At 46.6% G+C, this 16,945-nt stretch overlaps 1 protein-coding gene across 3 annotated transcripts in view; it reads left to right on the forward strand.

The window, feature by feature from the left end:
* The window catches only part of ST3GAL2 (ST3 beta-galactoside alpha-2,3-sialyltransferase 2), a 37,501-nt gene extending 21,399 nt beyond the window's left edge, over positions 1-16,102 (forward strand). For all 3 annotated transcript variants that reach the window (XM_079989307.1, XM_079989308.1, XM_079989309.1), the window contains exons 3-7: positions 1,359-1,552; positions 3,320-3,499; positions 4,712-4,757; positions 5,285-5,404; positions 11,592-16,102. In XM_079989307.1, coding sequence (XP_079845433.1) covers positions 1,359-1,552; positions 3,320-3,499; positions 4,712-4,757; positions 5,285-5,404; positions 11,592-11,765 — 714 coding nt within the window. In that variant the 3' untranslated portion in view covers positions 11,766-16,102. The remainder of the gene's footprint in view (positions 1-1,358; positions 1,553-3,319; positions 3,500-4,711; positions 4,758-5,284; positions 5,405-11,591) is intronic.
* The last annotated feature ends 843 nt before the right edge of the window (positions 16,103-16,945 follow it).

Genomic DNA, 16,945 nt, shown 5'->3' on the forward strand with positions numbered 1-16,945 from the left:
AGCCCAAGGTCACTCAGCAGCTGCATGTGGAGGAGTGGAGACTTGAACCCGGTTCACCAGATTATGAGTCTACTGCTCTTAACCACTACACCACACTGGCTCTCAATATGATAGCTGGTTCTTGCTGTATGGTTTGGTTTGTCCCTCTTAGGCCACCTCTGCAGACGAGAACTTTCTTCTTCTTTTTGAATTTAATGTTTGGCAGGTAAACAACCAACCAAACAGAACAGAGCAACAACGCTACCTATTCTTATGTCATCAAGGAAGTCGAGACCATATCTCACCATTTGTTGTCCTCCAGAGATATGTCACCAGTCCTGGGAATAGTCTTTCATTTCTTGTTTTTAACCAAAGTTAGTTCTCCAAAGATTTAGTGGAGAACTTTCTTAGGGTCTGCTGCAGGAAAGGCTGGCCCCCAACTATCCCGCCCCACTGTTTCTTTTGTCCAGCAGAGTGTGGACATGCAGGGCAGAATTCCCAGGACCAAGAAGTACACAGTGCTTCATATTCTTCTTTGGCTTCTGCACATTTCTGAATATACAGCAGCAGGAAATGCCATCTCACACTCTGCTTTTCAGCCTCCCATCTTTTGTAACACATCTCCTCCGCTCCCCACTTCTTTATTTTTCAGTTTCAAAAAACACATATAACAAGCAATCCCCATATAACCCCCAATAAACATTCTGTGAATATACAAAGTAAATGCTACAGTCAAACAATAAGCAGGTTAGTACAATAGTTCATGGTTGATTAGGGCAGTTAAGGGTCTTCTACTCTCTGTTTTAACCGATTGTCCCAGAGTAAGGCATGGGTAGCTGGTGGTGGGTGGACAACATTGTCCTTTCCGTTGTACTGAATTAAACATCCACCTTATAGTTCCTCTGGTCTTTGTCTTCCTGAATTAAAAATTAAATAATTAATTCTTATGGTCATCTGTAAACAGATTTAATAAAGCTAACCTTGGATCAGGTTGTATCACCTGTCCTGTAATAGAAGAAACTTCTTCAAAAACTAATTTCCAAAATAATTGGAAAACAGGTATGCATTCACACCACATATTGCAACACACCTTGACTCCTGGGGAAAGAGGCTTGTTAATACCCTGGATTGGATCTTGATGTTATATTTGCATGTTGCTTTTCCCCAAATATGCTTGAGCTAGTGCAGCGGCTCACATAAATCGTAGCCCTAACAAATTTCATTTTATCAGAATAACAAAAGCAGTACAATATATATCTGAAATTCATAAAAGAAAATCACAGAAGCATATTTAGTATACCACACTAACTAACAGCAGGCTGCTTGGTGCCTGTGGGGTGTTCACTTTGGCCTCATGTTGCCCTCTCCTTTCCCTGCAGATGCTACAGCCGCAGTTCAAGTCCCACAACCTGAATGAAGTATTGGGGAAGCTCTTCCAGATTGTCCCTGGAGAGAACCCATACAGCTCCCAGAACTCTCAGCCGTGCCGCCGCTGTGCTGTGGTTGGCAACTCGGGCAACTTGCAAGGCTCTGGTTATGGCAGGGAAATCAATGGGCATGACTTCATCATGAGGTGAGTGACTGGGAGGGCCTGATCCCTCTGTGTCTTGGGCTGTCTTCTCTCCATCATTCTGGGTTGGCTCTTGCATCGGAGAACAGCAGCCCAGAAAACACAGGGGACGAAGAAAGCAGCAGCAACACCTGGCGCTTCCTGCCTCTTCCACTCCAGTTTCTCTTCCTGCCAAGGAAGGAGGTTTGACTCCCAGCCCCTCTTGCCTGGCCAAGTGACCATCTGACTTCTTGGCGATTCTCTGTTGGTCACCCTCAGACACCCCACCAGCTGTCCAAGGAACAGATAACTGTGCCTGTGTTTCGTTGCTGCTGCGTGAAAGTTTCCAGAAGCTCTGCCAGCATATGGGGTCTGTCACTGTGCAGACACTGCTTTGCAATTTGCAATAGTATTAACTTGTTTCTGGGTTGGCTCAAAACAGGCCTAAAGTGGCTGAAACTGTTTCCTAAAGAAAGGCCTGGAAAGTTGGCATTTCAACTGGAAGCAAAAAAATAAAAATAAAAATTGATGAACTTGGACACGCTTGGACCCCTACTTTGTTAGTGTCTTCACTCCTCATCATTGTTTCTGGTGGCTGTTCTTGAGTCCCCTGAACTGAGTAGTTTTCCCTTGAATGCATGAGATGGGATGACCTTCTACCACTCTGACAGGATTGCCGGCAGTGCAGAGTCAGTTCAGGTGTTTGGCTGCAGGTCAATATGGCATTTGGATGGTGTTGTCAAGTGGACACTTGGTTAATCGTATTCGTTCCTCCACCTCTTCTCTCCTGCTCTCCCTCCAACTCCCCGCTCCTTTCATCTCATGGCTTTCGGCAGTTGCAGCCCGGTAGATAGGGGGCTCTTGTGTTCTTGTACAGCACCTAGCACATATGAGATGCTTTTGCAAATAACACATAAGTGGTGTGGGGAACTGAGTTCTCATTCTGAATCCAGCTGACTGTGGAAAAGCGGTGCCTTAGCAGTGTCTGCCCCACCACAGCACCCCTTTCCGGACCCCTTTTTTGCAGCTATAAGAGCTTCATCCTTCATCACCTTGCTGCCATCTAGTGGCAGATCTCTCAAAAAGCAGCTTGAGGTGAAGCATCCTGCAGAGTCCCTGGTGGACAGGGTTCCCAGCTGCCCTTAAAGAGCAGGTGATGAGATCCAGGTGTTTCTCTGCCAGCTCTGGAATCACATCCTGGATGGGGCTTGGCTGCCTCCTGTGAAGCAATGCGGCCTCTCCTTTCTCAGTGAAGCAAAACCCTCAGGTCTTGCTCCTTAGTACTATAACTGGGCCTAATGTTATGATTTTGCCTAACTTGGCAACTGGTGGGTGATCCAGGACTGAGCTGAAAACTTTGCTCCCTCCAGTGTTTGTTGGAGATGGGAGAGGCTGAGTTCTGCTGCTGTTTGCATTTGAGGAGAGCCAGAGTCAGCAGTGTGGCTGTTTTCACCAGAATTGCCCCAAACTAGAGGGCTGCAGCGATTGGGCTGGGTAGGATTAGTTGCATCTGCTGCTGCAGAATATTTGGGCTTCAAGGCGATACAAAGGAGCCACCATTTGTCTTCTGCAAATAGTTATAAAGGCACTGTGATTCTTCACTGTATGCTGTTATCACTGCAGTGTAAAAACTGTGCAAGTACCCCCCCCCCTCAAAAGAATATTTTTGTGTTCAGAGGCTAGGTTGAGCTGCAACACACACACACACACACACCTTTTTGTAATAATGAAATGCTCCAGACCACAACTTCAGCAAATGCTTCTCCCTTCTCCCCTATTCTTTCCTTGCAGAATGAACCAGGCTCCTACAGTGGGCTTTGAGGCAGATGTTGGGAGTAGGACAACCCATCACTTCATGTACCCAGAAAGTGCCAAGAACCTGCCGGCCAACGTTAGCTTTGTTCTCGTGCCCTTCAAAGCCCTGGACCTGCTGTGGATGGCAAGCGCCTTGTCGACGGGCCAGATCCGATTGTATGTATCCTGCGTTGCAGGGGGTTAAGCTTGGAAGACCCTTTGGACACCTTCCAACTCCACAATTCCATGATTCTATCCCTCCCAGTGAGGCAAATAATAATAATAATAATAAATTTTATTTATATCCCGCCCTCCCCAGCCGAAGCTGGGCTCAGGGCGGCTAACAACAATCAAAATAATCCAATGATTCTAAAAACATTTCATTATAAAAATTAATTAAAATCAAATTTATGGCAACCAATAAGCAAAATTCTGTGCAGATTGCCAGAGGAGGGGGGGTCAGGCTGTGCCCTAACCAAAGGCCTGGTGGAACAGCTCTGTTTTGCAGGCCCTGCAGAAAGATGTCAAGTCCCGCAGGGCCCTGGTCTCTTGTGACAGAGCGTTCCACCAGATTGGAGCCGCGGCCGAAAAGGCCCTGGCTCTAGTTGAGGCCAGCCTAACCTCTCTGTGGCCTGGGATCTTCAAGCTGTTTTTATTTGCAGACCGTAAGTTCCTCTGTGGGGCATACCAGGAGAGGCGGTCCCGTAGGTACGAGGGTCCTGGGCCGTATAGGGCTTTAAAGGTTAAAACCAGCACCTTAAACCTGATCCTGTACTCCACCGGGAGCCAGTGCAGCTGGTATAGTACCGGGTGAATGTGATCTCGCAGCAAAGACCCCATAAGGAGTCTCGCCGCGGCATTCTGCACCCGCTGGAGGTTCTGGGTCAGTCTCAAGGTGGACAGTCCTGGCCAACTAAGGCAAAGATGGACAGTCCTGGCCAACAGGCACCGTGTCATTTCCTGGGGACAAGTAATTCCCATTCCTGTGCCTTCAACTCTTTCTGGACCTTGTCTTGGGTAGCATGCTGGCCCCACCCATTATTATTTTTCAGTGTATGGCTAAATGTTTGAAAGCAAAAGGTTGCTTCCAGGGTGTAAGCAGAACAGACAGTCCACACTTGAATGTTGTACACAAAATGAGGGATGTAACATACATAAAGGTAAACTCTAGAGCTGCTTGGTTCAATTTCAGGTTGGTCCAGCCCCCAGATTTTCACGGTGGTGTTCCTTGTGTCTGTTGGCCCCTCCATGCCCCCCTCTTCCTTTAAGAGTTAATATGGAGAAGTGACAGAAAGAGGGAAGGGAGGGCAGAGGGAGCAATTGAGCAGAGCAAGAGGGGAGTGAGGAGCATCTCATTCTCATTCTTTCTCCCTTCTGCTTCTCTCATAGCACTTATGCGCCCGTGAAGCCTTTCCTTCGGGTGGACAAAGACAAGGTAAGTCAGGCCCTCATGGAGGAGAGGGAAGGGATGCTCTGAAAATATCCATGTTGGCTTCATCTGCATGGATATTTTCTAAATTCTCATCTCTCTTAAGATAGCTTGAGAAGCAAGTTTTTTTTGGTTTTTTGGGTTGGTTGGTTCTGCTAAAAATACAAACAGTTCTTGAATACTATATGCATTACTATACACATACACACTCCAGGTTTCCTAAGGTAATCAGATACATTTTTTAAAATGGAAGCCGCTCTGCACCACAAAGGGCAACTGAGCATCAAGCAACAGCAATGAGTCCAGGATTACCCCCAAGCTGCTTATGCACTCCTTCAGAGGGTGTGTAACCCCATCAAGAGCAGGCAACTTCCCAGCCACCCAGTCTAGGGAACCACCCACTAACAGTGCCTCAGTTTTTTCCTCTGGACTGTGTGGACTGAGACTGAAATACTCAATGGCCATGTGGAGGGGCTTCCCACAGAGAAAGCACTGCCTGTTGTGATGTTGTCTTCCGTGATTTGTGTCCTTAGGTTCAAATCTACAACCCAGCTTTCTTCAAATACATCCATGACCGATGGACAGAGCACCACGGACGCTACCCTTCCACGGGGATGCTGGTCCTGTTCTTTGCCTTGCACGTTTGTGATGAGGTGGGTTCTTAAGTAGCTGGAGAGGCTTCCTAGCCTGTAAAGAGAGATTTCATGTTGCAGAGGGAGGGCCACTGCCTAGAAGTTGGCAGGCTCCTCTGGTCTATTTAACAGGCTGGATGCAATAGTGTGTGTATGTGTGTGTGCATACTATCAGATTTTGATCAGCTTCGTGCCCATCTGGAACTGGTACAGGCCCGTCTTATCTTGAGCCCAAGCAGAGCGTCGTCATGCAGCAAAAGGATAAGTAGGTATTGTGCTACATGCTAAATTTTAGTTACACTCTATGCTGAGAGAATACAAACACCCATTCTGCCTCTGTAAGAGCAGAGAAGCAACTCCTCTCGACACAAAGAAACCGAGAGAACACTGAAAAACAGGAAACCAGTGTACGTCACATCCAGTTTCCCATTCCCGTGGGAACCCAACAGTAACTCTGACTGTGGAATGTAAACATTGTCTTGTGACAAGTAGTTGCTGCACAGTGAGGGAAATAGAAACCAACATCCTCCCCCTTTCTGTGAACATCACTGGGCAGCATGTTCGTACAATATCAGTACAAACCCAACTACTGCACATAGGTACAGTGTTGATCCCTTGGTACAACCTTGGACAATACATCAGCAGGAATTTCATTACCTGGCATATAGGACACCGTTACGAGTCCCTTCTGAACACATTCCCTAGCATGTTGCAGTTTCAATTGCAAATGCTTCGTGCTTTGCTTACAACCTTCAGAATTCAGCAAAGCCAAACATGCTTTGTTGTCCTGGTAAACCTGGATTGGACATTTGACAGGAATTTTCATGTCTTTGCACAATTGTAACAACCATTCACAATCCTTAAGTGAATAAGACAGTGCATTCAGTTCAGCTTCACAAGTACTTAAGCTAACTGTTGTTTGCTTCTTGCATGACCAATCAAATAGACCCTGGTTGTACAAGTAGCAAACTCCAGACGTACTTTTCCTGTCTGTAGTGTCACCACCAAAACTTGCATCTGTAAATATCTCAAAACCACCAGACTTCTGATTGTTAAATCTCAGTCTGTAATGCATAGTGCCTTTCAAATAGCGAGCTATGCATTTCAGAGCTTTCCAATCCTTAACAGTAGGATTGTTGACTTGTCTGCTTAGCAAATTACAGCTAACAGCAATGTCAGGTCTTGAACATCTGGCAATGAAGTTCAGTTTGCCTAGCACACTTCTGTACAGTGTAGTGTCAGAAAATGCTCCTTCAGTGTCATCTACCTGATAACCTGTTGTCATCGGTGTGTCTACAGGGTTAGCATCCATCAGGTTTAGTTTGCTTAACACATCAACAATTTTCCGTGACTGGTGTACTAGAATGTTACCATCTTGATCTCTATTTCCAGAGATAGGTAGTTGTTTACCTCACCAAGATCTTTCATGTCAAAGCGTTCTTTCAGTTGAGCTAGGGTGTTATTGTACATTGTGACATCCTTCCAAAAGAATAAAATATCATCAACATAAAACAAGCAATACGCCTTCTTTTGCCCCTCCTCTTTGACAAATACACATAGATCAGCTTTCCCTTGCTGAAAACCTAGAGAAAACAATAATTCAGTGAGTTTAGTGTGCCAGCACCGTGCACTCTGTTTGAGACCATAAAGGGACTTCTTCAGAGCACAAACAAATCCCTGTTTTACCTGTGCGCCATCAGGTGGAAGCATATAAAGAGATTCACCTAGAGATCCGTACAGAAATGCTGTATTCATATCGTGGTGAGAAACGTGTAGATTCTCCTCTGCAGCAAGCTTGAGCATAAGCCTAATGCTCTCATACCTCACGGTGGGTGAGTAGGTCTCGTGATAGTCTTCACCTGGTACCTGTGAAAAACCTCTGGCTACCAATCTGGCTTTGTGTCTGACTATCTTGCCATTTTGATCTGTCTTCGCTTTGAAGACCCATTTGCTTCCAAGTAGTTTCATTCCTGGAACTACTGGAACTAGCTCCCATGTTTTGTTCCTTTCCAAGGAATCTAGCTCAGCCTTCATGGCATTTAACCATGGCTCAGCATCCTTTGAATCCAAATCCTGGATTTCTTGGAAGCTTGAAGGTTCAAATACCTTCTTGGAGCTTTTAACAGCTGCCACTGCTGTTTTAGCAAATTCATCAGCAAATCTCTTTGGAGGTCTGCCTTTAGTGGCTCTTTGTGACCTGCGAATTAGTCATAGGTCTTCAACACTTTCTTCTTCCTTCTTAGGAGAAAAGTGGCCTATAGTGAACAGTGGTTCCTCCAATTCTTGATCAGAGCCTTCAGAGGGTCACATAGAGGCTTTCGCACTCTTGAAATCCTCTGAATCATCTGATTCAGTCTCAGTCTCAGACTCAGGATCAGGACCTTGATCAGTGGGTGTGGGTTGTTGCGGCAGCTGTGGCTGTTGCTGCTGCTGTTGCTGTTGCCTATCCTCAGTCTCATCACTGTCATTAGGATAACATTGGAAAATTCCCACATTCTCCCCCCACTTGGCATTGTACTCAACACTTCTTGTGAGCCTAATTGTCTTAGATTCAGTCATCATTATTCTGTAAGAACCTTTCTGATAACCTAGAAAAATACCATGCAAACCACACTTACCTAACTTGGAGCTTTGTGGTGTGTGAACCCACATGTCAGAACCAAAAATTCTCATGTGCTTGATGTATGGCTTCTTGCCAAACATCTTTTCATAGGGGGTACAACCAATCAATGGTGATAACCTGCGATTATAACTGTAAACGAAACAGGCGAGAGATTCGGCCCAATAACTCTCTGGAAGATTGGCATCATGCAGCAAGGTTTTCAACCCTTGAAGCAATGTTTGATTTGCTCTCTCACAAAGTCCATTCTGCCATGGCGAACGAGGACTAGACAAATCATGTTGAATTCCTTTCTCAGTCAGAAAAGCTTCAAACTGCTGAGAAGTGAATTCCCCCCCCCCCGCGATCAGTGAAAAGAGTCTGTATCTTCTTACCATGCACATTTTCCAACCAAGCACAGAATTCCTTGAACCTAGGAAAAGCCTCTGATTTCTGCTTGAGATTATACACATAAATATACCTGGAAAATGCATCAATGAGAACCATTAAGTACCTGTTTCCACCAAAAGAGTGCGATAGTGGACCAACTAAATCAGCATGCACTACCTGGTATGGTTCTGTAGCTTGTCTACTAGACACCTTACCTTTCGCAGCCATTTTCACCTTGTTTGCTGCGCATGCCTTACACTTCATGTGGTACCTGCAGGGTTTAATAGTCATACCTTCAACCAAGGCAGGCATTTTGGATACTGCCTCAAAATGCAACTGACCAAATTTCCTGTGAAAATCATGAATACATCCTGCATGCAAAACCTTGTTAGAACCTGCAATGCAACAAGTTTCATCCTGCACATCATCAAAATACAATACAAACAAACGATCAACATATTCAGCATACAATACATAATCGTTTTTCTTTGTGATGGTGCACTTCTTGTTCTTGAAGGAAACGTCAATGTTCCATTCATTCAGCTGTGCAACGCTGAGTAGATTGTGTGCAGCATCTAGAACGTAGAGAACATTGTGAATCGACAAGTCCAAACTGTGAAGAACAACAGTTTCGTAGCCTTGACTGGAGATCGTGTGGTCATCCGCCTGGTGAATCGCACCTTCCTGTGGTGTAAAAGACACTAACAGTCGCTTGTCGTTGCACATGTGGTGCGTCACTCCTGAGTCAATCACGAAGAACGATCTAGACGTCTTCTGGACCTTTGCAACCTTTGAAGTGAAGCGTGAGACCATTGCCTTGTGCTGCGTTGTCCTGGACACCAGACCTTTGCCTTTGCCTTTGCCTTTGCCTTTTCCACGCGTTGAGCTTTCACTGCGCGGCTCTGTCTTGGCCCTGGGATGTTTGCATTCCCTCTTCATATGGCCTAGACGTCCACACGAGTAGCATTTCACTGCCTTCAAAGCTTTGGCGCCATCTAGTGGTTACACTGCATTCTGGGATGACGTCTGTGAAGACTCCCCCCTATCCGATGCAGCTAGCACCTTGGTGGTCAGCTTCATTCTGAATCAGGGCAGTAACATGTGCTACTGTGATCTGAGCAGTTGGCAAAACAGCAGTCTTGAGTGGCAACGGATTCCCAACTTGAACCCAAAGAGTGTAGTATCATGAAGGAATACACAGCCTCTGGAAAGGTGAGACCTCTCTGTTGCAGCTCATGTCTCAGATTCTGCATCTCCATCAGATGAGCACGCACATCTGCACCTTCAGCAAGTGCCATATCATGCAACTTGGCATAGTAGAACAAAGAAGCACCAGCTTCTGTTCTTAAATGAGAATCTCTTAAAGTGTCCCAGATTTCTCTGGCTGAGGCCTTATCACACAATAGACATAGCTCTTCTGGGGAGACTAGCAATGTAAGAATTCCCCTTGCTTTGGAATCCTTAGCTGCCCATTCATCCATCATCGGAGCTGGGGGTGTGTCTGTTATGACTTCAAACAGACCCTCTTTTCGCAGAAGAGCCTCTGCGTACAACACCCATTCCGCGTAATTCTTTTTATCGAGCTTTGGAATCCCAAAAACTTCAGCTAGCCTTGCATTAGCCATCTCTGCTGTTTTAAACAAGCTACGTCTGCTTACAGCAACTGCATTCCAAAAGCACTTTCAAAAGCACTTTCAAGCCTCCGCCGAGCCTCTGCCGCAGCAAAAAACTGCTTTGGCTTAAAAGTTCAAAGTCCAGCCTTAAAGCCATTAATTAGGAACTGGCAGGCTGCCCATAGTAAGAGCACATACCTCTCATCAATCTTCTTGAAGCGCAGAGCAGATAATGCAACGTTGCCTCTGTTGGCATTCCAATCCTCTGGGCCGATAACCAAAAATGTCAGGTTTTGATCAGCTTCCTGCCCATCTGGAACTGGTACAGGCCAGTGTACGTCACATCCAGTCTCCCATTCCCGTGGGAACCCAACAGTAACTCTGACTGTGGAATATAAACATTGTCTTGTGATAAGCAGTTGCTGCACAGTGAGGGAAATAGAAACCAACACACACGTGTGCCTGTGTGTGTTTTAAAGGGGAGGCGAGAGAGACAGAATGTAAAAAGGTGGGCCACAGTTGCCGACCACTCAGCACAGAGATTCAACACAAGGCAGGATCATGGACAGGTCTGCTAGTTTTACTTAATTATACGATAGTACATTAATTAACACACACACACACACACACACACACACACACACTCTTTTGGACATAATAATAAAATATGCTGTAAATTGAGAGATAGAAGAGATTATAACCAAACAACCTGATGGGGACCAACAATGCCAGGTGTCTTATATGGCTGTGTCCACACTGGGACGTCTGTGTGTATGTGGGTTGCTCTTTCCATGTGTGCATCTGTGCAACTTCATCCACACATGAACGCATTTAAATTTATGCATCCAAAATCTGTATTAGTGTTTCCTATCCACGCTAGTTGATGGTGTTGATGGATAGTATTTGTGCTCCATGTTGCAGTCCTCTCCCACCTAATGTTCTGTAAACATGAGGCCCATTGTGGGCATGTGCACAGGTAATCATAAAAAGGGGGGGAATCAATTTATTGTTGAAATACAAGTTTCCTAATATGCCAGATTTGCACAAAAGAGCTGTGAAAAAATGAATGTGCCCATTTGGCTCCAAGCCGGGCAAGTGTGTGGAGCCTCTCCCATGAAAGGCCTACCACTTCCTCTCCTCCCATTATTATTACTACTGTATAATTATTAATTATTAATTATTAATTATTAATTATTAATTATTAATTATTAATTATTAATTATTAATTATTAATTATTTATATACTGCCCTATACCCGGAGGTCTCAGGGCATTTCACAGAATAAAATCAAGACATAAAACCACAAAACACACGGACAAGAAAACAAACCAATAGCCCCCCCAAAAAAACCAACACATTTTAAAAGGGCATAGGCTGTAAATCAGATTAAACAAAGGCCTGGTTGAAAAGGAACATTTTTGCCTGGCACCTAAAGGTGTATAATGATACGGTGAAGCCAGCTTTGCAAAGTCTGGTAGTCATTTACACCTACAGTGCCCCCCCCCCGCCACTCCATTGTCTCTTAGTGGGTAATCCCACTGGGTTTCACTTCAGTGGATGTTTCCCTTGCTGACAAGAACCCTCTCTTTTCTTTCCCTGGCTGTAGGTGAACGTTTTTGGGTTTGGGGCAGACAGCCGTGGCAACTGGCACCATTACTGGGAAAACAATCGCTATGCAGGAGAGTTCCGGAAAACTGGGGTGCATGATGCTGATTTTGAAGCCCATATCCTTGATATTCTGGAGAAGACAAACAAGATTGATGTTTATCGTGGCAACTGACCCCTCCAGGCTGCGGTGTTCCAGCACTGACTTGGTGACTGGCCTGCAAGGGATGATGGGCCAGGTGGTGTGGCCGGCTACCTGTTGGGCCTGGGCTGAGCACTGGGTTTCCCCTGAAACCATCAAGATGGACCCTGGGAAACCTGCGCCCCAGGGAGGCCCCAGGGAGCAAATGAGGTACACTGTTTCTGAAAGCAATTGCAGCAGAAATATACTCTCAAAGGGGTGTGAAGGAAGTGTGTGTGTTTTGTTGGTCCTCTCCCCTCAAATCAAGAGGATTTTCAAATAGAACAAATCAAGTTTTGAGGATGTAGCACAGGCTTTCCACCTGGTGGCTAAAAGGAGATACATTGCTGCACATTATCTTTCTTTGAATGAAGTAGGAAGGGGTGCACAAAAGCAGCCAAAGGAGGAGGAAATCTACCTGGTGGCTGGCCAGGTTTGGCTGCTCTTTGACCAGTTCTCAGAGGTCTGCCCTTCTGAGTCTGCTGGGAAGCCTGGACACTGACTGGTTGCTAAGAGCGAGGCACTGCAAGGCTGCCTTTGAAGCTGCAACTGGAAGAAGCCCTTACAATCCAGAGAGACTCCGCTGTTGTTATTTTTTTAAAAAAGCAAATGAACAATCAATTTTCCTTTGCTAAATGGCACTTCTCGCTTCCCACTTTTGCCCAGGGAAGATCCTTTTATGTGTGTCTTCATTTTGTACAATCAGGTTTAAAATGCAGAGAGCAGCTGGATTGTATTTGTTGTTGTTACAATCAAGTAAACTCTGGAAGATTTTGCTTGCGGAAGCCAAGTCTGGGAGGTGCGGCACCTACGGAAGACTCTGTCGTTCAGCACCCTGACTCTGGCAGGTGGTTATGGACATAGGCGGTTTTCAGGGAGCCGGTGCCACATGGGACAGGCACCGCCCCCTTGTGCTAGAACCTAAGGGGAACCCATGCCAAAGCCATCCGAGTTTCAGACTTCTACCTATCTCTACCATTCATGGCTGTAATCAAGTTGGCTGCCATCTTGGGTTTGGGTGAGCAGGAGGTTCCCTCTCATGGCAAACTGTTTCTTGTGATCTCAGAGCAGGGTGCCTGCATGTGTTTGCCTACTCTACCTCCACCTTTCTGCCCCACCCTTTTACTCAAATTTTTCAATGCGGGGGGGGGGAGCCAAGGAGGTGGCCCCCAGTCTGAAAGGACTGGCCAGCTGCCTCCAGATAGTCCGGACCTTGACTGAAAGAACTGCTTGCTGCCCCACCACCAAGACTCCCTGCCATTGGACTGATTTGTGTAGCTAAGTCCCTGCAGATTGCAGCAGAGAGGGAGAGGGGGGAGGGAGAGAGGTGGTTTGGAAGGGTGGAAGAGCACTAGGCTGCATTGCTGGAGGGTAGCAAGCTAGCTGAAGGGCAGAGCAGGGCAGAGTAGGAGGAGCTCTAGAAGCTAGGCTGGTGGAAAGCAACGTAGCATGTGGAGAGCTGCCTAGTTTCAGGGTTTGTTTGTTTGTTTCCCTTTTCTCAGAATCATATTCAGATGCAGCAGGGGTTCCTGCTGGTGAGCAGAAAGTCAGGGGGCGGGTGAGCCATGCTACTCAGGAACATGTCCTTCATGAAAGGAATCTGGTGTTTGCGTCAGCTGCCTTTGGGCAATTGAAGAGGACTGGCTGTCAACTTGTCAGCCCTGTAGACCTAATGTTTTCCATCCCTGAAGGCTTCCAGGATTTAACCAACACAGGTATTGCACACAGGTATTATTTAATGTTTTGCTGTTGGGCCATGGGCAAGTTCTGCTGAAATGTTTTATAACCACTGAAAGGAGCAGGCAGACTTGTCCTTTGAACGGAGCCCTGTGGCATCCTCACTTCGCACTGTCCATGAGTTTGCACTGGCCTCGCCTTTTAGTTGGGGGCAGGAGGCTTAGGAAGTTGGGCTACATTACATTTCTTGACCTTGGAAGGGAGGAGAGCAGGGGCGAAGGCAAAGCTAAAGGACTTCCCTCTTGTTTGGGCATCAGGCATTTGTGGGTATGCAGGCCAAGACCCCAGGCACCAGCCCTCCCTTTTCTCTGCCCTTCAAAACTGCAATCATGCCAAACAGTATTGAATAAGTATTTCTTTAAAAAGAAAAAAAGATGAATTGTGTAGGAGGGAGCAGCCCTAAAGGGGACCAATCCTGACTCCTTGTGGCAACAGTGACTTAAGTGCACAGCCTAAAAAACCCTGTTTCTTCCACTTTCCTCCTGTACCTCCCCCACCCTGTTTATATGCCTCTCTAGAGATTGTGTGTGTTGAGGGAGTAGAGCACATTAGAGACCAGAGAAATGCTCTTTGTTTGAACCGCAAAGTCTTCTGCTAATGAGCTTCTACTGCCATCTGGATGCTGAGAGGCAGCAGGACTGGCCAGGCTCACTGTGCAGCCTCCCAGCTGCTGTGTATGGTCAGAGTAAAAGGGAGCAAGTCTGTCTCTAGAAGAGCATCGACCAGGCATGTACTTCTAGGGGGGCAGCCATCCAAGCTCTAGGGGTTTGAGACTCCTCCAAGCCAATACTGCCTCATGCTGCTGTGGCTGAGAGTCCAAAACCCCTGGAAGGCACATCTGGTTGGGCATCTGGAGCCTCCCTCCTGCCAGCTGGCTGAGGGAGCAGGTAGTCCACCTGTTCTTTTTTCTTCTTTCCAATACTTTCCTAAAATCTCTGGGCACTTTTTTGGGGGGGGGGCGTGGCGGATAAATTTTGAGCATCAAAGAGTGCCTTGACTTGCCCTGCTGGCTCCCTTGGACTCTTTCCACTCACTGGTGGTTTTGACTGCTATGTGCTTGCCTTTTCCCCCTCTGTCTCTCCCTTCCTGCTGTTCTATGTATGTGTGGAGAGGTTTTGCCTGAGCAAAAGAGCCAGTTTGGAACAAGGCTGGCCCCTGCCTGGCTCTCAGCAGCACCTGCATGGCTGCCTTCTGGTGGGGGACAATCTTTCCAGGCCACTCCACCCCTGGGCCTTCAGAGCAGCAAATATTCCTCATCTCACTCTGTCACTTGGAAATGGAAATCTTCCCCACCCCTTCCCTCTGCCTCTTTTGTAAATGGGTTGCAATTATTCCTGCTGAATGGCTTGAAAGAATCTCTTCTGCCTCTTCAGCAGCCTGGTCACTTAATGCCTGCAGGAGACATATCTGGTAGGTTGTGATGGGTGACTATATCCAGGTAGAACTTGTATGGCAGAGCATGAAATGTGCAACCTTGGTCGGATCCTGCCTTACCACCTGCCTTCTCCTTGGGACCATCTCTGCTTCAAAGAGAAAAGCTCCTCCCTAGGGAGGGCTCTGCATCCCACATTGCCAACAGTGAGCTGTGGACTGGCAGGATCAGAGTTCTGCTTGTGTAAGTGGCCAAATGAATGTTCTCAGTTTGCAAAGATTCTTTAAGATGCTCTTGCTGGGCACCTCTGTTGGCTGAACCCAGGTTTCTCCGCCCCCCCCAAACACACACCTTCAGTGAGGTAATTTCCACTTGACTTTGGTTTTGCCACCTGGTCAAAGAGTCCTGCATCTCTGAGCCACCCTCCCCTGGCTCCTACAAATGAGCTGCCAGCTGGACACATGGCCGGCACATCCATAGGATAAGGCAAATGGTTGTTCCTGGTGGATCATTTGCAAGGGAGCTTCCCACTGCTGCTGTGACACGATTCCTTTCTCCACAGTAGCTGACCTTCAGTCCCCAGCCAGCAGTTTTGCTGAATAACCGGGGGGGGGGGGGGTTGGAACTTTAGAACTGCATGGAACAAACCTCTGCCCTTTCAGAGTTGCCAGTGGCTGAGTTGGACGACGTATGCGGTGGCTGCTGGCAAACCCCAGGACGATTTCTCAAACCAGCAAAATGGTCTGAATAGAGGTTGCAGGTGTGAGAGGTGTGCCCCATGCGTCTCAAGGGAAGGAAAAGTCTGGAGGAGGTCTTGTGCTTTCCCCAGAGTGATCAGAAGCACTCCCCCTTCTGCTTCCTGAGCTCCACAGACTGGGGCAGACTTGGAGGCCTGGACCATCAGCTCCCACCCATGGTCCAAGCCCCAAGACTTCCTTTCTCCTCCTCTGAATGAAAGTTCTGCCTGCCTCCCCATCCCTTCTGCCTTGGGCTGCCTCTGTAGACAAATCTCTTATAAGCAGCTACTTATAAACTAAGGAAATCATGGATCCAAAGCTGTTTGCCCTCCTTTTCTAGCTTACACTTCACTTTATCAGTATTACATGCAGTTCTGCTGCCTCCGTTTGTACTTTTTGACTTCACATGCCACAGTTGGAAGAAACTGGATTTATTTTGTGTTCTGTTGTACAAAATAAAATCTGTACCTTTTTCCTTCTGCTGATTTCTGCAGTGGCTGCGTGGGTGGAGCTTTTTTCTTTTCCTTTTTGTGTTTCTGGCCCCCTAAGCATCTCCCAACCCAGGTTGTTGTTGCATTCTGACGGTAAAGGAAGGACTTGGCCAGCAAGACTCTGGGAGGAAGGGCACATAATAATCTGCCACACCCTGGCCCAGGTCCCTTTTATTAACAAAAGAACTTTTAACACAGCATTTGTAAGAACCAATCAGATTTCCTCTGAGCATTTCAAAAAATCCCCATGTGGGACAAAATCAGATCAGAGAAATCCTTTTAACTACAAAGAAATTATTTCCTACTTGAGCATGCATACATGCTTAAGCTAAATAAACAAAAACCAAGGAGGGGTGCATTTAGGAAACCCTTACCATCTCCAGGTATACTCTGTTCCTGGCCCTTAAGATCTATCTAAAGATTAACAAAAGCTATATAAAAGCTGCCTCCTTATCTTTATGACTAGGACGCCTGGTGAAGCAACTGGTCTGTGTACAGATTTGTCAAGCCTAGAGAAAATGGGGCAGAGATGGGATTGATAAGAAATAATGTGAAATGATACCAGTCCATTCAAACCAATGCTTTCATCTCTGACACAATGGCTTGCTTCATTCCTCATAGCAATCCTACGTAACCACTACAGGTTGTCAATCATCACCTGGGGGTAGGGAGCAGCCAGGCAGCCTCTCAGGTTGCACTCGGTGAGCTGACATTCATCTTCATGGATGAAAGTGGTGATGGTATAGCAGAAGTCATTAAAAAACCCACACACATCTCCTAATCTTGCAACTGCATTCCAAAATTGTCTCTTAATAGATACTGCTGGATCCAGAGATA

Source organism: Podarcis cretensis (genome assembly GCF_951804945.1).
Source record: "Podarcis cretensis genome assembly, chromosome: 8".
Lineage (NCBI taxonomy): Eukaryota > Metazoa > Chordata > Lepidosauria > Squamata > Lacertidae > Podarcis > Podarcis cretensis.